The sequence below is a fragment of the Heptranchias perlo genome, chromosome 29 (assembly GCF_035084215.1).
Source record: "Heptranchias perlo isolate sHepPer1 chromosome 29, sHepPer1.hap1, whole genome shotgun sequence".
NCBI classification, from domain to species: Eukaryota; Metazoa; Chordata; class Chondrichthyes; order Hexanchiformes; family Hexanchidae; genus Heptranchias; species Heptranchias perlo.
This window is the reverse complement of record NC_090353.1, coordinates 8,313,784-8,334,943: the sequence shown is the minus strand read 5'-3', so window position 1 is coordinate 8,334,943 and position 21,160 is coordinate 8,313,784. Positions and strand designations below refer to the sequence as shown.

The window sequence follows — 21,160 nt, the reverse complement described above, 5'->3', positions numbered from 1 at the left end:
ACTGAAAATGTCAAAACTGAGATTGATAGATTCTTGTTAGGCAAGGGTATTAAGGATTACGGAACCAAGGCGGGTAAATGGAGTTAAGAGACAGATAAGCCATGATCTAATTGAATGGTAGCCTAGGCTCGAGGGGCTGAATGGCCTCCTGTTCCTGTGTTCATATGTTCCAATAGGAATGAAAATTCAAGCCTAGTTATATAATGGGTGAACCTTACCCCCAGGGTGTCCATTCCTGATTACTAAAGAGACCCCTGCTGGAAGTACATGTGTGGGCACTGGGCAAAGACAGGCCAGAGCTTGGCTGTGACATCCTTTCCATTTTCAGAGGCCTTCCAACAGCAAGTTAAGACTCCTGAATAATGGCCGCTCGGTCAAGATATTGGAGGGCAACCACCTACAGCACTGTACCTTAGTGTGGATATCAAATAATGCTGCTTGGTTCTGCACTGTTTGTAGCCTCCTTATTAGTGGCTGACTTGGAGTGCACCAGTCTGGACGGCCATATTCCAGATTGGACCGATGTTGTTTCCACAGAGGGCTCGCAATTGGCCCAGCCTGGCTATTTCCCTGGCAGTGGTACCATCAATGTCCAAGCCATATAGCAAGTGCACAGAACACTAGGCCCCATGCTCACAGTCCCAAACATTTACAGTTGGAAGGGGTCACAGAGATTTTGAGAGCCCGATATTACTTTTAGGTGGATTAACACCTTCCTTTCCAAAGCAGACAGAGGAATGTTCAGGGTTCACCACCAATAGGATCTTATTGGCACACAAGACATTCATTGGCATAATCCAGAGTACAACTCCAAGGTGGACCAGGATATTACAACAAAGGGAGAACAGCTTAGGAGCAATGCTGTTATGATCTGCAATGCACTGCTTGAAAGGGCGGTGGAAGCAGATTCAATAGTAACTTTCAAAAGGGAATTGGATAAATACTTGAAAAGGAAAAATTTGCAGTGCTATGGGGAAAGAGCAGGGGAGTGGGACTAATTATATAGCTCTTTCAAAGAGCCAGCACAGACACGATGGGCTGAATGGCCTCATTCTGTGCTGTAAGGTTCTATGAATATAACTAAATTTTAAGTGACCCGTCAGACAGATAGGTATTAGAAATATACAAACTCCTTTATGATTCATAAATGATGAAACTCCCTGTTCATTTCAATGGATCTTGTCAGCACATTCAAGGAGGAAATGCATAGATGTTTGGCAGAGAGAGGGTGTGCGGGGTATGAGAGATGGAGCAGTTATGGGCGGCAATTTTGACTTTGGGTGGACAGCGGGCGAGTGGTAGGCGGTGCGACTGTACCACCTGCACGATGTCCACGTTGAGAGTGGGGCAATGGACCAAAATATTTTTCTGGGGCCAGAAGAAGCATTCGAAACCACAATGGAGATTGGAGAACATTAAGGGATGGACTTGGTGAAGGAGAACAAATTGGATTAAAGAGTGGTTAGATGGTAGAAAACAGGATGAGTTAGGAGCAGTTTTTCAGAGTGGTTGGAAGTGGGTAGTGGTGTCCCTCAGGGTTCAGTTCTAGGGCCATTTATGTAGTCGGGAAAGGCGCGATATAAATTCAAGTTTATCGTTCTTTATTTCTTTAGGAAAAATGCCCAGTGAATGCAGTCGACAGTTATGGAAGGATCGCGTTACATCATGCAGGTCAGTGCCCAACCTTCCAAACCTGCCATTGTTTCTTTCTGCCTGTTTTAATGTGTTGACATTGAGCCTGTCGATAGGCCAGTGCCTGCGGAGTTTAATAGTAATGACTACGGAGACCCCTGGATCGCAGAACTTGGGTTGGGACTGTTGGAAATATGCTTTTATTAATGCTACCAAGGGTTGTTAATCATTCTTAATAATAATTTCCACAGTGATTCGGGCCCGAGTGTGACCGCACATTCAAACTTTATTGTAGACACAAGAACAATGTTCTAATGCGGTTTTACCAAACAACAAGTATTTATATAAGAACGTTCTAATAGTTATATCAAATAAACAAGGATGGCACAACCTGCCCCTAGGAAGTTTCAAGCTGATCAGGCCTGGTATCGTAGGGTGTGTGGGCCTCTGTGGCTCCAGAAGCTGCTTCTACCTTTTCGAGGATTTCATTTTCACATCGTTCACCTGAGGAAGGAGGAAGCCTCCGAAAGCTTGTGAATTTAAAATAAAATTGCTGGACTATAACTTGGTGTTGTAAAATTGTTTACAATTGTCAACCCCAGTCCATCACCGGCATCTCCACATCATGACTTTAGTGGGACAGTGTCTCAGTTTATATATCTTTCTGAAGCACATTTGCTTCTGGTAGCTTAACGACATTAGTCTCATGATGTCGTCTGTCCCCCCACCAGGGTGCCCATCGTTCCAGACACCTTTCCGATATCCATCCTATGGTGTTAACTATTGTCCGTTCTATCTATCTTATGGGGGAGGGACATGTCCTTATCTTTCTGTGTATTTTGATTGTTCGGATACAGATATTTAAGATGTCGCATCCTGTGTGTGCCAATGACGAAAGTTACCTAATTAACTGAATTAGGTAACTTTTCACATCGTTCACCTGACGAAGGAGGAAGCCTCCGAAAGCTTGTGAATTTAAAATAAAATTGCTGGACTATAACTTGGTGTTGTAAAATTGTTTACAATAATTAACTGAACAAAGCTCCTGCAATTAACATAACAGGATTAGTCTGTGTCCAGGTCCTGAGTCTTTGATTATGCCTTGAGACGTTTTGTCATCTGTTTCTGACAATTTGGTCTTCAGTGTGTCTGTTCACAGTTTTATTGTCTTTGCAATATTCTCAATTAGTTTGCCTAATGTCAGGCATGTCATTTTCTGTGGGATACTGGTTCCCTTTGTATTCTCACAGACGCAAGGTTTGCCCACAGCCTCACTTTGCAGGATGGGATACATGACTATGACTTGATCTATAAGTCGTATTTCTCAGTGGGGCTCACACCTGCAGTTCTCTGCATGAGGAAGAGCCCAGGGCAGAACAGAGAGGCACCGTCACTCTGGGCAATTCCTGCTCTCTTGCTAATGGCCAGATATTGGCAAGCAAGGGAGCAGGCCGTACCACCGACTGTCTTAGCTGGGGACCACGTAAGGACAAAACGGGCTGGAAATTCGCCTAAGCCCGTGTTCGGGCCCAGACCTGGATCTCTGCAGGCAGCAAGTGCTCCAACCAGGAGGCCAAGGCTGGCCTGAAATTGGGCCTCGGGCCTCAGTAATATTTTGAGGATGATGAATGTCGGGCTGCTTACCTCGCCAGCAGCGGTTCGAAGGTAAATCCCGGGAGTGGGGTTAGAGAGGCCAGTGAGTATGGAGGGGGAGGTGATCAGGACTGGTCCAGCTGTGCCAGGATCAGGACTGGTCCAGCTGTGCCAGGATCAGGACTGGTCCACCTGTGCCAGGATCAGGACTGGTCCACCTGTGCCAGGATCAGGACTGGTCCACCTGTGCCAGGATCAGGACTGGTCCACCTGTGCCAGGATCAGGACTGGTCCACCTGTGCCAGGATCAGGACTGGTCCACCTGTGCCAGGATCAGGACTGGTCCACCTGTGCCAGGATCAGGACTGGTCCACCTGTGCCAGGATCAGGACTGGTCCACCTGTGCCAGGATCTGGACTAGTCCACCTGTACCAGGATCAGGACTGATCCATTGCCCATTCATCGAAACAACTGTAATAAAAGACAGTTAAGTCCTTTCTGCCATCGACACACATTATTAAGGGGCAGATGCTTCAGTTCAGATTCACACTGTCAGCATGTTAGGTATAACCATGTTCTCGGCACTTTCAAAATCCTCTTTGTATTTCTCTCTCTTGTTGCAGCTACAAGTGGGAATTTTTCCTGTGTTCAGACGCTGTGCAATTTCAAGGGCCCTTTAAATGTCCGTGACGATGTAAGTGACGGTTCTTACCTGCCCTCTGCGGATTCATTCAAAGCCGTGACAAGGTCAATTTCTTCTGTTTATTATTATTGGGTTAACAACTGCATTAAAATAGTGCAGAGAGGAATTTAATGTGAATTTAGTTTCATAATACAGTCGAGAACCAAGCTAAATCCAGAAAGTACAGGGGTGATCTAAAAAAGGGAATAAGAGGGACAAAGAGAGAGTATGAGTATAGATTAGCGGCTGATTTGGAAGGGAACTCAAAAGCCTTTTATAAACATATAAATAGTAAAAAGGCAATCCAAGGAAGGGTGAGGTCGATTCGGGACAATAAAGGAGATCTTCCTGTGGAGGCAGAGGGTATGGCTGAGGTACTAAATGAATATTTTGCACCGGTCTTCACTAAAGAAGAGGATGCTGCCAATGTATCAGTAAAGGAGGAGGTAGTAGTGATATTGGATAGGATAAAAATAGATAAAGAGGAGGTACTTAAAAAGATTGGCAGTACTCCGATTGGATGCATCCTAGGTTACTGAGGGAAGTAACGGAGAGGGTTGATGAGGGTGGTGTGGTTGATGTTGTGTATATGGACTTTCAAAAGGCATCTGATAAAGTACCACATAATAGACTTGTAAGCAAAAGTAAAGCCCATGGGATTAAAGGGCCATGGATAAAAAATTGGCTAAGGGACAGAAAGCAGAGGTGAACGGTTGTTTTTCAGACAGGAGGGAAGTAGACAGTGGTGTTCCATAGGGGTCAGTATTAGGACCATTGCTCTTTATGATATATATTAATGACCTGGACTTGAGTATACAGGGCATAATTTCAAAGTTTGTAGATGACATGAAACTTGGAAATGTAGTAAACAATGTGGAGGATTGTAACAGACTTCAGGAGGACAGAGACAGACTGGTGAAATGGGCAGACACATGGCAGATGCAATTTAACGCAGAGAAGTGTGAAGTGATACATTTTGGTAGGAAGAATGAGGAGAGGCAATGTAAACTAAATAGTACAATTTTACAGGAACAGAGAGACCTGGGAGTATATGTACACAAATCTTTGAAGATGGCAGGACAAGTTGAGAAGGCTGTTAAAAAAGCATATGGGATCCTGGGCTTTATTAATAGAGGCATAGAGAACAAAAGCAAGGAGGTTATGCTAAACCTTTATAAAACGCTGGTTAGGCCTCAGCTAGAGTATTGAGTTCAATCCTGGGCACCTCACTTGAGAAAGGATACATACACCAGGACACATCTGGAGACACCGTGTCCCCCGTACACCCCGTACGCCTTAAAAAGGGAGCAGAAGAGATTTACTGAGAAGCTGGGGTTGTTCTGCTTAGAGCAGAGAAGGTTAAGAGGAGATGTGATAGAGGTGTTCAAAATCATGAACGGTTTTGATAGAGTAAATAAGGAGAAATTGTTTCCAGTTGCAGAAGGGTCAGTAACCAGAGGACACAGGTTTAACAGCCCCAGCTTCTCCAGTCACTCCACATAACTGAAGTCTCTCATCCTTGGCAGCATTCCAGTAAATCTCTTCTGCACCCTCTCTAAGGCCTTGACATCCTTCCCAAAGTGTGGTGCCCAGGATTGAACTCAATACTCTAGCTGAGGCCTAACCAGCGTTTTATAAAGGTTTAGCATAACTTCCTTGCTTTTGTTCTCTATGCCTCAATTAATAAAGCCCAGGATCCCATATGCTTTTTTAACAGCCTTCTCAACTTGTCCTGCCATCTTCAAAGATTTGTGTACATACTCCCAGGTCTCTCTGTTCCTGTAAAATTGTACCATTTAGTTTATATTGCCTCTTCTCATTCTTCCTACCAAAATGTATCACTTCACACTTCTCTGCGTTAAATTTCATCTGCCATGTGTCTGCCCATTTCACCAGTCTGCCTCTGTCCTGCTGAAGTCTGTTACTATCCTCCACATTGTTTACTACATTTCCGAGTTTTATGTCATCTGCAGACTTTGAAATTATATCCTCTATATCCAAGTCCAGGTCATTAATATATATCAAAAAGAGCAGTGGTCCTAATACTGACCCCTGGGGAACACCACTGTACACTTCCCTCCAGTCTGAAAAACAACTGTTCACCGCTACTCTCTGCTTTCTGCTTATCTATCAGGCTTTTAAACAGACGTATGAGCGGTGATGCCATGCTATCATGACCGGTTGTGCAAGGATTAATTCTGTTTGTTTTAAACGATAGTTGTGTGAATGAGAACCATATCCATTATTCTGGGCTGCAGGCGCAGAAAACCTGTGGGGCTGGTGTCTGGTATGTGCTGGTGTGTTCTGGTGTGTCCCGCGGGATGTGTGCCTTGTATGCCAATGTGTCCTGATATGTTCCGGAGTGTCCGTGTCTCTACGTGTCCCGGTGCGTCCCAGTGTCCTGGTGTCCCGGTGCGTCCCAGTGTCCCAGTGTCCCGGTGCGTCCCAGTGTCCTGGTGTATGGGGGTCCCAGTGTGTCCCAGTGCCCCGGTGCATCCCAGTGTCCTGGTGTCCCGGTGCGTCCCAGTGTCCCAGTGTCCCGGTGCGTCCCAGTGCCCTGGTGTGTCCCGGTGCGTCCCAGTGCCCCGGTGTGTCCCGGTGCGTCCCAGTGTCCCAGTGTCCCGGTGCGTCCCAGTGCCCCGGTGTGTCCCGGTGCGTCCCAGTGCCCCGGTGTGTCCCGGTGTGTCCCAGTGTCCCGGTGCGTCCCAGTGTCCCGGTGCGTCCCGGTGTCCCGGTGCGTCCCAGTGTCCTGGTGTCCCGGTGCGTCCCAGTGTCCCAGTGTCCCGGTGCGTCCCAGTGCCCTGGTGTGTCCCGGTGCGTCCCAGTGCCCCGGTGTGTCCCGGTGCGTCCCAGTGTCCCAGTGTCCCGGTGCGTCCCAGTGCCCCGGTGCGTCCCAGTGCCCCGGTGTGTCCCGGTGTGTCCCAGTGTCCCGGTGCGTCCCAGTGTCCCGGTGCGTCCCGGTGTCCCGGTGTGTCCCGGTGTCCCAGTGCGTCCCAGTGTCCCAGTGCGTCCCAGTGTCCCAGTGTCCCGGTGCGTCCCAGTGTCCCAGTGCGTCCCAGTGTCCGGTGTGTCCCGGTGTCCCAGTACGTCCCAGTGTCCCGGTGCGTCCCAGTGTCCCGGTGTGTCCCGGTGTCCCAGTACATCCCAGTGCGTCCCAGTGTCCCGGTGCGTCCCAGTGTCCCAGTGTCCCGGTGCGTCCCAGTGTCCCGGTGTGTCCCGGTGTGTCCCGGTGTGTCCCAGTGTCCCAGTGCGTCCCAGTGTCCCGGTGCGTCCCAGTGTGTCCCAGTGTCCCGGTGCGTCCCAGTGTGTCCCAGTGTCCCGGTGCGTCCCAGTGTGTCCCAGTGTCCCGGTGTCCCAGTGTGTCCCAGTGTCCCAGTGCGTCCCAGTGTCCCAGTGTCCCGGTGCGTCCCAGTGTCCCAGTGCGTCCCAGTGTCCCAGTGTCCCAGTGCCCCGGTGCGTCCCAGTGCCCCGGTGCGTCCCAGTGTCCCGGTGCGTCCCAGTGTCCCAGTGTCCCAGTGCCCCGGTGCGTCCCAGTGTCCCGGTGCGTCCCAGTGTCCCGGTGCGTCCCAGTGCCCTGGTGCATCCCAGTGACCCGGTGTATGGGGGTCCCAGTGTGTCCCAGTGTCCCGGCGTTTCCTGGTGTGTTGCGTTGTCATGGTGTGCCCCAGTGTCTCCAAGTGTGTCCCAGTGTCCCGGTGCGTCCCAGTGTGTCCCAGTGTCCCGGTGCGTCCCAGTGTCCCAGTGTATGGGGGTCCCAGTGTGTCCCAGTGTCCCAGTGTCCCAGTGTCCCGGTGCGTCCCAGTGTCCCGGTGCGTCCCAGTGTCCCAGTGTCCCAGTGCCCCGGTGCGTCCCAGTGTCCCGGTGCGTCCCAGTGTCCCAGTGTCCCAGTGTCCCAGTGCCCCGGTGCGTCCCAGTGTCCCGGTGCGTCCCAGTGTCCCGGTGCGTCCCAGTGCCCTGGTGCATCCCAGTGTCCCGGTGTATGGGGGTCCCAGTGTGTCCCAGTGTCCCGGCGTTTCCTGGTGTGTTGCGTTGTCATGGTGTGCCCCAGTGTCTCCAAGTGTGTCCCGGTGTCCTGGTATATCCTGGTGTCTCCCATGTCTCCCAGTGCGTCCCTTATCCCAATGTGTCCTGGTCTGTCCCGGTGTCTCCTGGTGTGTCCCAGTGGGTCCCAATGTGGCTCAGTGACCCGGGGTCCTGGTGTGTCCCTGTATCCCCGTGTCCCAGTGTCTCCCGGTGTGTCCCGGTGTGTTCCAATGTCCTGGTGTCTCCCAGTGTATCCTGATTTCCTTGCGTGTTCCGGTGTCCCAGTGTCTCCTGGTGCTTCCCGTTGTGTCCTGGTGTATCCTGGTTTCCTTGTGTGTTCCGGTGTCTCCTGGTGTGTCCCAGTGTAATTACTGCGATCGAGTCCGCCTGGAATCTCCCGCCTTCATCCAGCCAAGTATGTAGAGTTGGTGGGGAAGGTTCGATATTTCTGGCGGGGAGCTTCTCACAATTCAAGGGAACATCAGGAGAAGATGTCTGTTCCTGTTGGAGAGTTGTAAACAATTTTACAACACCAAGTTACAGTCCAGCAATTTTATTTTAAATTCACAAGCTTTCGGAGGCTTCCTCCTTCCTCAGGTGAATGTTGTGGAAATTCCACAACATTTCCACAACATTCACCTGAGGAAGGAGGAAGCCTCCGAAAGCTTGTGAATTTAAAATAAAATTGCTGGACTATAACTTGGTGTTGTAAAATTATTTACAATTGTCAACCCCAGTCCATCACCGGCATCTCCACCTGTTGGAGAGGGAAGTCCAGAGCCCTCCTGAAAATGTTTGGAGTGGTCTGTCGAGTCGGAAAATACTTCCAAAAGTTTTTGACATCTTCGGGGGTTCAGTGCCATGTTCCTGGGTCTCACTTCACTATACTAGCTTGCCAGCGGATTCCTAGATTGGGGACGAGGGAAACTCTTGGGCTGGGGGACCTCCTGATCTGACCATGACCCCTCTGATGCTGGTCTCCTTGTTTGGGGCCTGCACAAACTGAAGGGAAGGCCAGGACCCGGCAACACGGGGCCCTGGCCCAATATCCGGGCCTCCTCCCAGACTTGTGGTGGGAGTGCGCTGCAAGGATAGCGGATTTTTGGCTATTGCAGCACAAACTTCCCCAAACCACCTATTTGGCCGCCCAGAAGTTGAGAATTTGGAAGGAATTGTCCCTGGCCGTTGCAAGAACCAAGACCGAAAGCTCCTTTTGAACCGTGATGGTACCTCTTTATAACACAGTGGGTTCGATCTTGACTTTGTGCGATAGTGTAAAATGGGTGATAGTGAATCGGCAGCCCATTTTACATCTCTCCCGATTTTTATGTCCATTGAAGCCAATGCGATTCCCTAACACCCGATTTACATTGTTGCACAAAGCCAAGATCTACCCATCGTGTGTCCACGTGTGTCCCGGCATATCCCGGTGTATCTCGGTGTCTTCCCCTGTCTCCCAGTGCATCCCATGTCCCAGTGTGTCCCGGTGTCTCCTGGTGTGTCCCAGAGTGTCCCGGCATGTCCTGGTGTCCCGGTGTATCTCAGTGTCTCCCAGTGCGTCCCATGTCCCAGTGTGTCCCAGTGTCTCCTGGTGTGTCCCGGTGTCTCCTGGTCTGTCCCAGTGTCACCCATCTCCCAGTGCGTCCCATGTCCCAGTGTGTCCCGGTGTCTCCTGGTCTGTCCCAGTGTCTCCCATCTCCCAGTGCGTCCCATGTCACAGTGTGTCCCGGTGTCTCCTGGTGTGTCCCAGTATGTCCCGGTGCATCTCATTGTGGCCTGGTGACTCAGGGTCCTGGTGTGTCCCTGTTTCCCTGTGGCCCAGTGTCTCCCGGTATGTCCCGGTGTGTTCCAGTGTCCTGGTGTCTCCCGGTGTCCCGATGTATTCCGGTTTCCTCATACAGGGTAGGAAAAGGCAAAAAAGGGAAGCTTATGTCAGACACTGAGAGCTCAATACTGCAGAAAGCCTAGAGGAGTATAGAAAGTGCAGGGATGAAATTAAAAAGGAAATTAGGAAAGCAAAGAGAGGGCATGAAAAAATACTGGCAAGTAAAATTAAGGAAGACCCAAAAATGTTTTATAAATACATAAAGAGCAAGAGGATAACTAAGGAAAGAGTAGGGCCTATTAGAGACCAAAAAGGTAACCTGTGTGTGGAGGCAGATCTGGGTCTGGTTCTTAATGAACACTTTGCGTCTGTCTTCACAAAGGATGGGGACGGCGCAGAGATTGTAGTTAAGAAGGAGTGTGAAATATTGGATGGGATAAACATAGTGAGAGAGGAAGTATTAAGGGGTTTAGCATCTTTGAAAGTAGATAAACTGCCAGGCCCAGATGAAATATATTCCAGGCTGTTAAGTGAAGCAAGGGAGGAAATAACGGAGGCTCTGACCATCATTTTCCAATCCTCCCTGGCTACAGGCGTGGTGCCGGAGGACTGGAGGACTGCTAACGTTGTACCGTTGTATAAAAAGGGAGAAAAGGATAGATCTAGTAATTACAGACCAGTCAGTGTGACCTCGTTGGTGGGCAAATTATTGCAATCAATTCTGAGGGACAGTATTAATCGACATTTAGAAAAGCACGGATTAATCAAGGACAGTCAACATGGATTTGTTAAGGGAAGGTCGTGCCTGACTAACTTGATTGAATTTTTTGAGGAGGTAACAAGGAGGGTCGATGAGGGTAATGCGTTTGATGTAGTGTACATGGATTTTAGCAAGGCTTTTGACAAGGTCCCACATGGCAGACTGGTCAAAAAAGTAAAAGCCAATGGGATCCAAAGAAAAGTGGCAAATTGGATCCAAAATTGGCTCAGTGGCAGGAAGCAAAGGATAATGGTCGATGGGTGTTTTTGTGACTGGAAGGCTCTTTCTAGTGGGGTTCCGCAAGGCTCAGTACTAGGTCCCTTGATTTTTGTGATATATGTTAATGATTTAGACTTAAATGTAGGGGGCATAATTAAGAAGTTTGCAGATGATACAAAAATTGGCCGTGTGGTTGATAATGAGGAAGAAAGCTGTCGACTGCAGGAAGATATCAATGGACTGGTCAGGTGGGCAGAAAAGTGGCAAATGGACTTCAATCCAGAGAAGTGTGAGGTAATGCATTTGGGGAGGTCAAAAAAGCAAGGAATACACAATAAATGGGAGGGTACTGAGAGGTGTAGAAGAAGAGAGGGACCTTGGAGTGCATGTCCACAGATCCCTGAAGGTAGCAGGACAGGTAGATAAGGTGGTTGTTAAAAAGGCATACGGGATACTTTCCTTTATTAGCCGAGGCATAGAATATAAGAGCGGGGAGGTTATGCTTGAACTGTATAAAACACTAGTTAGGCCACAGCTTGAGTACTGTGTACAGTTCTGGTCACCATATTACGGGGAAGATGTAATTGCACTAGAGAGGGTACAGAGGAGATTTACGAGGATGTTGCCAGGACTGGAGAATTTTAGCTATGAGGAAAGATTGGATAGGCTGGGATTGTTCCCTTTGGAACAGAGGAGGCTGAGGGGAGATTTAATTGAGTGGGAGGCCAGTGGGCACAACAAAAGGACCCAATGCCACAGTGTTCTGGTAGTTGTCTTGGCTCTGGGCAGGTGAAGTATCTTCTCTCTCTCTTATCACTGCAGGATGGCTGCACTCCACTGATTCTGGCCGCTCAGATGAGCAACTACGAGATGTGCAGGTGCCTGATTGTAAGAGGAGAAGATGTCAACAGCAGGGACAAACAGGGAAGGTGAGCTGTGTCTGTCAGCCAGGAAAGTACCCAACTGCTAGTCAACAGGAAGGGAGGCGAGGTGTGGTGAGTGGGAAGTAAATAAAAACTTGCCTTAAAAGCACCTTATCACATTCTCAGGACATCCCAAAGCACTCCACTATTGTATTTCACTCAACAACAATTTGCATTTATATAGTGCTTTTAATGTAGCAAAATGTCCCAAGGCGCTTCACAGGAGCATAAACCAGATACAAATTGACACCAAGCCACATAAGGCGACATTAGGTCAGGTGACCAAAAGCTTGTTCAAAGAGGTAGGTTTTAAGGAGCGTCTTAAAGGAGGAGAGAGAGGTGGAGAGGCGGAGAGATTTAGGAGGGAATTCCAGAGCTTAGGCTGAAGGCAAGGCCGTCAATGGTGGAGCGATTAAAATCGGGGATGCACAAGAGGCCAGAATTGGAGGAATGCAGAGAGAGTTCTTGGAGGGTTGCGGGGCTGGAGACGGTTTCAGAGATAGGGAGGTGCAAGGCCATGGAGGGATTCGGACACAAGGATGAGAATTTTAAAATCGAAGCAATCAAAGGAACACTGCAGCCATTTGGTGCTCAGCAAGGCCCCATAAGATTATCCATTTTTGGTGGTGGTGGTTAAGGGGAGATCTGACCGCTCTTCTTTAAATAGTGCCACAGAAGTTTTTATACCCAGCTGAACAGGCAGACAGGACTTTAGTTTAATACTTCATTTCAAAAGTCCACACCACTGACAGTGCTGCTCTCCCTCAGTACTGCACTGAAGTGTCATATGTGCTCTGGTCTATAGTGGGACTGTGAACCCACAACATTCATCACTGAGAGGCCAGGGTGCTATCACTGAGCCAAGTTGATGCTGAGCAGTTGTGAACAGGAGGGGGTGAGACAGGCAGCTACAGTCCGTGCCATTCTATTGAAGGTTATCGCAGGAGGGTCTGAGTGATGCTCTCCTGAAAACTGTACATCAAAATGTGCATTTTAAACAACTATATTTTTCTCCTTCCATTTTCTTCCCTCCCCCTCAGTGGCTGATGCTGACCTGTTGTTCTGGAGATGCTGACAGCCTCTGAACCTGTCTAAAGTCGGAATCTTGACAGCAAGTATTGGCTGACTGTTGGCACTCTCAGATTACTCAGATACTATGGGCATAATTTTAATATGAAGAGTCCGGGGGGGTGGGCTGGTGAGTTGCGGGCGCAAAACCCGGAAGGGACGTAGGCGAGTTGCGAGGATCGCGACCCTAATGAGGCCAATCAAAGTCTCTTCCGGGTTTCATGACCGGCAGCCAGCCCGATTGACAGGATGGCTGCAGACAGGAGCTGCATGTCCGAGGTATGGGGGAGAAAGAGAGAGAGAGAGACCTCATCGGCAGTTAGGATAGAAATCAGGGAGGGGGGGGAATAAAGATTAGAGAGGAGACATCGGACTTCGGGATCAGAGGGCAGACTTCGGACATCGGGATCAGAGTGGGGGAAAGTCCAGGCAACATTGTTTTTTAAGGTATGTTTATTTAATTTGTTTGCAATGGGAAATGTAATTTTATTTAATTTATTTAGTTTATTTTGCACTGATCCGGTCCTGGTTTTACCGGGCGTGAATCAAAAGCCGCCCAGGAAACGTTAAAATCTTTTTAACTATCCAATACACAAAAAATAAACTACCTCAAATACCTCAATGAGGCACACATACAGATTTGCCTGAGTCTCATTCAAAAATGTGTGTGTTTCAGCCGGGATTTCTGCCCGCTTCCTAAAACAGAGATTTTGATTGCCCTCTCCTGCCCCCAACCCACCCGTTTTTCCCTTTTAAAATCGTGCCCCATATCCCAAAATACTATTTTCAGAAAGAAATCTATCTAATTTGCTTTTGAATGAATCAACACAATCTGCTTCCACCCTCTCCCCTCGGGAACCTGTTCTATAGATTGACCACTCGCTCACTGAAATAACGATCCTGCAGATTATATTTGAATTTGCCCCTGTTTAAGTGCAGGCCGTGTCCTCTGGTTCTGCTGTTCTGGACAGGGTGAAACAGCTTGTCATCGATTAGCTTCTTTAGGGCTCACACGAACCATGTCTTGATGGGTCTCATTGTCTAATCTCCCCGTAGATGAACGCAGTCCGCTGCCACGAGACTTCCTACTTCATAGCAGAGAAGCTGAAGACCACCCAAAACCTTTGGCCATTAACCTCTGTACCGCGGGGAGAGCTCGTTCTTAGATAACCGTCCAGAAAGATGCTTTGTGTTGGGTTTTCTCACTGCTAACAAGTTGGCTCATTCTCTGCTTCCTTTCCTAAATACAGAACAGCTTTGATGCTGGCCTGCGAAAACGACAGTGTGGAGACGGTGGATGTTCTAGTCAGGAGTGGAGCCAACATCAGTCTTGTGGATGCCTTGGGTCATGATGCTATACACTACAGCATGGTGACAGGAAATTCAGACATCCTGCAGCTGCTTCACGCAATCCCTCATAGAAGCTACTGGAACAGCGGTAAGTCATGTTCCTTATGCCCCGATATCTTTTGGACGGCATTACGTTATCCTTCGGCCAAACAAAAGATTCCTTTCTTTTTCTCCTCCTCCCCCTCTCCCTCCAACAGCCTACCCAAAATAGATTTCTCCCACCTTGATAGTCCAGATCTCAGACCAGGGATCAAGGGGAGATGGACTTCTTCCGGGCCCCAACAATACAGCTCTGTAACCAGCTAGGAATGATTTTTCTGCCAGGTTGCATCAGGAACTGGCCACCCTGAAATTTTCAAGGGCAACCATGCACCCGACTAACCTATGGCACTGCCAGTTCTCCATTAGTTCCTTACGATTGGCAGCAAGGCTTCTTGCACTGAAGAGATGGCTCATTTGTGTAATACTCGTATGTGAGCAGGCATGAGCCATCTCGGCCTGTCAACCACTTTCACGGACCACGTACCTATTGCAGTATCATGGACTCTGCTTCTGACAACCAATGACGATACCCCATGAAGTTAAATCTCTCTGAAATGGCTCTGCAGCCATCAAACAAAATGCCACCCAACCCAAACTTACAGCTCTGACCAGTCTTGTTCCACCGATGATTTAACTAAAGCCCCAGCAGCACAGGAACCATCACCTTCCTCCCAACAGCAATCAGCTGGATAGAGGGGGATGCTGACGCCTGAGACTGGACACTTCCCCGAAAGGGGCAAGCTGGGCCTTTCCCCCACCCCCAATTTGCAGTGATTTTTAAAGCTTAGAAATAGTGGCATTTTTAGCATGTTTGTAGCCCTATGTTGAGTTTTTACTATGCACTACAATAAGATCCTGTATTGACTGAATACTGGATATTGTCACAATACAGTGCCTTCTCTCCTTTGCTGGGGCAGTCACCTTGCTTTGCACACACACATTAAAGCCCTTCACTTTTTGTTCCTCCCTCCTTTTTCTACCAAGTTTCTCCCCCCTTCACCTTCTCCCTTAAAAGTGTTGACTCCTTGCTAGGGTGCAGTTCTATGGGCACTGGTTTCGCCCTGGCATCTCCCTCAAGCAGCCATTGGGTTGGCACCAGAGCCCAACCTGATCACGTCCTCACTCAACAACCAAGCAACTGCGCATCCAACAGGAGTGGCTGGATCGTGATCAGTCGCGGGAACCCTGGTCGATCATCACATAGAATTACATAGAATGTACAGCACAGAAACAGGCCATTCGGCCCAACAGGTCCGAGCCGGTGTTTATGTTCCATACGAGCCTCCTTCCTCTCTGCTTCATCTAACCCGATCAGCATATCCTTCTATTCCTTTCTCTCTCGTGTTTATCTAGCTTCTCCTTAAATGCATCTGCCAGTCGCCTCCACTACTCCTTGTGGTAATGAGTTCCACATTCTAACCACTCTCTGGGTAAAGAAGTTTCTCCTGAATTCCCTATTGGATTTATTAGTGACTATCTTATATTTATGGCCCCTAGTCCTGGTCTCTCCCACAAGTGGAAACATCATCTACGTCATCACCTCCCGCACCCCCCACCATGGAGCTGGGACCATTTGTAGATCCACTTACTGCTGCCCGGAGGTTAACCCAGGGACCTTTCTGCACCGTGTGGCCTAACCAGAGAGCCATGGGTGGGGGGGGCAGCAAAATGTTTTTCACGTCAGATAACCAAGGTAACACGGCCCCTTTAAAAGTGAGGGGAACACGCTGCAAACTTTTCTATTGCGACACAGAAAGTGTTTCCTTTTGATAGAAAAGCTAAATTTAAAGGTGGATCATCAGTGGTGAAAAGTGTTTGGCAAACATTTAATCCTTTGTTTGTCAACGCACAACACAATGACATAATTCACGTTGAGATGGGTCGTCGTTTGTGAATAGCTCTTCTCTATCCCCACCCCATGCAATGGCAAAAACCCTACCAAGAATTAATGATGTGAAGTGAGGTACTGGAGGCCCACCAACCCCAGGTTAACCAGCGAGAACTGTAAGGATTCAGGAACGGGGGAGGTAGAGAGAAAGGTATTTTTCTCCTGCACACTTACCTTCCACGTCCATGAAGATTGGCCGGAGATAGCAGGGGAGGTAGCCAATGCTGCATTATAAAGGGTTATGAGTGAAGCATAGAAGCATCCTGATTTTTCCTCCTTGCCGGTCTGTTAGCAAATGCTTGGATCCGTGCGGTCCCTCTGCGCGGTGGCGCGGCTGAAATCGCAAGCTCAAATAATACCTGGGCATAAGTGGTGTCCTCCCACCCATGGCACTGGGCCCTGGAACACTACTGCACTGTGCCACCATACTGCCCCAGAGTGATTTAGATTGTTAGACGCTGTAAAATATTCCGCGTTGCATGGACCTTATTTCTGTGTTTCATTTATTCCTCAGCAGAGCCAGAATTAAGAAAGAGGCAGCATCAGGTAAAGGAACTGGACTTCTGATTGTCAATGACCCCACAACATGATCAGAACCGCACTGGATGTGCTCCCATTACATTATCCATCTTTGTCCAAAATCAAAACAGGGAGGTACAGCATGCTTTGGTATAGACGACACCTTTAATTTCAAAAATCCCAGTTACAGAATGCTTTACTCCAAATTTCTGACAGTAAAATAGAGATGTTGGGGTTAGAATCTGTTGGTTCACAATGGTCAATTGAAAATTTCAACACTGAGATTGATAGAATTTTGTTCGGTAAAGGTATGAAGGGTTACGGAACTAAGGCGGGTAAATTGAATTAAGATACAGATGAGCCATGATCTAATTGAATGGCGGAACAGGCTCGAGGGGCTGAATGGCCCACTGTTGTTCCTATGTTCCTTCCTTCCTATCATTAGGGCTAACAATATTGTGAACATGCTTCTGAAGATTTCCTGGGAACATAGGAATCGCGAGATGATAAAAGACCAAGTTCCATCTAGTTCGCCTTCTACCATCCTGGTGGTCACATGATACAATGATAACGGAGTTGTTGACTATAATCATAGCAATCAATCTCTATCAAGCAGCATAGGACCCCAGTTTGCATATTTAGGCAGCCTCCGGTCAGAAGTAGGTGGTCAGGCTGCTCGTCGATTTATAGGCCCGCCTGAAAATTGCATCAGGCAGGCCTTGGGCATTAATGGGGCAGTTAAGGCCTCCCCCACACACCTCCCCCACCCACCCCAATCCCCCGCTGATTTTCAACTGCTGGCCATCTGTTTTTCAGGCAAGAAACAGGCAGTAAGAGTTGAAAATCACCCCATCAGTATGTATATCTCTCTTTCTGTCCTTTTCCTTCCATCCCTCTCTATCCCCGTGTCTCTCTCTCTCTTTCTCTTCTTTTCCCCTTCCCTCCAATTTCTCTGATTTCCTTTAGGAATCCCGTTTCTCTCTATCCCTCTCCTTTCCTTGTGGTCTTGCCCTTTCTTTTCTCCCAGTTGTTCTCTCTCTCGTACACTCACTAAACACAGTCTCTTTGTGTCTCCCTTGTACAGATGAAGAGGATAAGAGAAATCTACGACATTATTTTATGTATTAAGTAATCATTGTGATGTGGTGCTATTCTCTCTAGAGTAATATTTCCTTTAGTAGAGGCGTGAACAGTCGTCAGCTAAGTGTAGGATAGTGTATAATATCATAGCTTAAAAATACAGACGTCTGTATTAATTTCATTGTACTGTGAGTATGTATTCTGTGTGATAGAGATTAACGCATGGTTTAGATTAGGACTGTGGGATGCTGCAGGGGAATGCTAGGTGTCAGGTTAATGCAATTTAAGAACACAAATAGTTTCTCCAATGTTTGGAGATAACATGTCTAGAATCCAGCTGTTAAGGTGTAATGTTTATAACCATACCAATTTGTATTATCTTCTACATAAACAACACCCACGTTCCAGTGAGAATGGAGTGTATGTGGTGCGACATTACCATTTACTGGTGTAGTAGCACATGACACATAAAGCTCACATGACAATAATCTCAGAATTGATAGGTTTAGAGCAAATCATCTGACATTGTCCATCTAGGTTTATAAATAGGTTCACTTTTGGCAATTCTTTGATATTCTGTGCTGAGAACTTGCCTGGATTGGTTAGTAGTTTGCAGACCCTGATGGGTATCCTACTAGTAAGTATATAGAAATATAACTTGCTTGTACTTTCTGTTGATATTAATAAAGCCAACAAATTGATTGATTTCTGGTGTCCAAACCTATATCTCTTGTTTTAATTTTCTTGGTTGATCCAACACTAATAGCTCCCAATGACTTTTCACTATTTTAATTAATAATGCAGGCCTTATGAAACATGCCTGTCACCACCTCTTAACCATATCCCCAGAATCTTCCCTCTCTGCTCCATGCCTCCCTCTGCACCTGCTGCTCTGTGTCTCATATTTTTCCTTCATCCTTCCAAGTCGTGTCTTATCCTCTACATCTCTCTACTATCTCCCTGTCCTCCCTTAGAAAGCCCTCCTGCCCCTTGCGTGTCTCTGAGATTTTACCCTTCCAGTTTGTCTGCACCTAAACTTCTCTTGCCGTGTCCCCCGCCCCTCGTTCGGTATCTTATCTCTTTTGCTGGCTTTTTTCATTTGATTTATTCTCAAATTTTACAGGTTTTGGCAAGAGAGAAAAATACAAGTCCCCGAAAGAGGCAAGCCCCCTTGCCACCCAGCACCCCTTCTACCCAGGTAACTGGAACCGGCTCCAATATTCCAAATAGACTGTAACAATCCAGCTGCATTCGGTGTGTCGTCTGAGGCACATTCACAATCGCAGATACTGGTTTAACCTCTTTCAGATGCACCAAACTGAAGGTCTCCTTTGCCCTCAATCGAAAAGGACACAGATCAAATTTCGGGCCCTATTTCTGAAATACGTTACCAGTAATATATATGGGAAGAGGTTAAAGCAACGGGGAAGAATTTCTGTGGGGGTTCTCCTGATTTCACCCCCTAACTTTGTGTGGCCGTGATGTTTCTCCAGGGGGGTTTCCCTCCCATCACCTGTCGCAAACAGTCGTGGAAATTCTGGGGGAATATGTTTATGAATTCTTAAGAATGAATCCAGTGAGATTATTGAGCTCGAATGTTGGCACAAGGCTCCCTTGAGAGCTTATTTGGCAAATGAAAGCTGTGCGAGACTCAGCCATGCATACCAGAAGGTCCAAGGCTCAATCCCTGGGAGGGAAACCAGCCAGGCACCTCACTATTCAGTGACCCCGGTTTATGCTGAGTTACCTTGATGTTAGCCAGTGGATGAACTGCAATTTGTCCCAGTCTAGGGAGGTGAAAAAAAATCAGGCAGGGCTCCTGCTCCTGATCATTATACAGTGACCCTGCTGGAAAATGAGGACAAGAATGGGCTTCACTGTGATCCCCCATTGGTAGAATAGTCTGCATATTCTCAATGTTTAGCATCACAAATGAAACATGGTGATTTAAACAAGGAACCAGAGAACCAATGGTGCTGTTTGAACCTTAACCTCGATATGAGTCATCACCTTCAGAAGGGCAGAGCATGGGGAAGAAGGGAAAAAGTTAGTGATTTATTGACTACTGTGTCGTAGTTGTCATTTGTTGCTTTAAAACTGAAACATTTCTTCTCTTGTGCTGCTGGACCCAGAGCCCGTCACATTCTTCTGAGATTCTCTCCACCAGTGAATCAACCAGTCCATCCTACTCTTCAACAGAAACACTCACACCAAAGGTGAGCACATCCCACTCATTCAGCCTTCAGAACACCAAACAGAATAATACAGGCCATTTATCTAATCACACCTGTTACACATTCACCAATCAAACCCAGTCCATGTTAATCAATCAAACCCAGTCCACATTAATCAATCAAACTCATTCCACATTAATCAATCAAAACCATTAACATCAGCCAATGAGGCCTGTGCTGTATTGGACCATTCAGATGCTAAGATGCTACAACCACAAAGCCACCAACCAACTTCTGCCACTGCTGGCCCTCTCTTCTCTGACTCTGTAGATTCAAGCCCTAATCCAGGAGTTAGATCCCTAATATAGACTGACACGAGGGAGCGCTGTTTCTGGAGAAGTTTCTAGAAAAGTTAAATAAAAAAAAGTACAATTTAAGTTTCTAAAAGTAAATAAGGCAGAAGGAGAAAGTAAAAGGGAGAATTTGCAAGTGATGAAGTAGAGATAATGGAGTATTCACAATTCCTAAATTTTCATTATAACCTGTTTTAAATGCTCATCATCGCTGACTAATGATTGATGCTGGACTGTGCATGTGTGTGGTCATCAGGTGAGGACGACATCAGGCTTAGCAGTGGTGCCTCATGTGGTTGAATAGCTCACTGACACTCACTGTCCAGACTCACACGCGGACGATGCCCATCGGCCTGTGATACTGGAGGACCTCAGCAAAACCTGTTCATCAGCAGTGCCTGCCAGTGACCAAAGGAGAATAAGGGAGGCAACTAGGGAAGGGGGAGGGGGATGGATATTAAAGTAACACCAGTACATGTTTTGCTGTGATCACACCTCTTCTTTAACCACCTCTATTGGTTTCACAGGACGATCAGAGACTGAGCGAGGAGATATTCCTACTTCAACAGGAGCGGCAACATCTGCTGCAGACGATTAGCAACCTGGAGCAGCTGGTGGACAAGTGCCAGAGGGAGGTAACTCTATGCACCATCTTGTACCTGTACATGAGGAGTCACACCAATAGCACACGGGTTGTCATTAATCCAGCTGCAGGCCTCAGGCCTGCTACCAAAAAGCTCAGCTCGCTATTAGAAAGCATCAGGAAGCCTTATAACAGATTAATTAATCACTTCAACCTTGGAGCGTTTCTTGTCCAGTTTTCATAATGCTCCATTTTAATATAATTAATGATGATTTATATAAATGTTTTGCATCTAGTGCCCGTTTTGCTCCACACACTTGTCACAGTGACACCTGATTGGCTCCAATTTCATATTTACAACAAAACACCAAACCACGACTGAATCAAAGCAGGAACCTAATTAAGCATTGCTATGAAAATGTGAGGCTGGGTTATAGAATCATACA

At 47.5% G+C, this 21,160-nt stretch overlaps 1 protein-coding gene across 1 annotated transcript in view; it reads left to right on the top strand.

The window, feature by feature from the left end:
• ankrd24 (ankyrin repeat domain 24) overlaps positions 1–21,160 on the top strand; it is a 63,241-nt gene that overhangs the window by 10,470 nt on the left and 31,611 nt on the right. The window contains exons 6-13 of the mRNA XM_067968271.1: positions 1,614–1,671; positions 3,849–3,919; positions 11,557–11,663; positions 13,976–14,163; positions 16,523–16,551; positions 18,728–18,802; positions 19,737–19,820; positions 20,659–20,766. Coding sequence (XP_067824372.1) covers positions 1,614–1,671; positions 3,849–3,919; positions 11,557–11,663; positions 13,976–14,163; positions 16,523–16,551; positions 18,728–18,802; positions 19,737–19,820; positions 20,659–20,766 — 720 coding nt within the window. The remainder of the gene's footprint in view (positions 1–1,613; positions 1,672–3,848; positions 3,920–11,556; positions 11,664–13,975; positions 14,164–16,522; positions 16,552–18,727; positions 18,803–19,736; positions 19,821–20,658; positions 20,767–21,160) is intronic.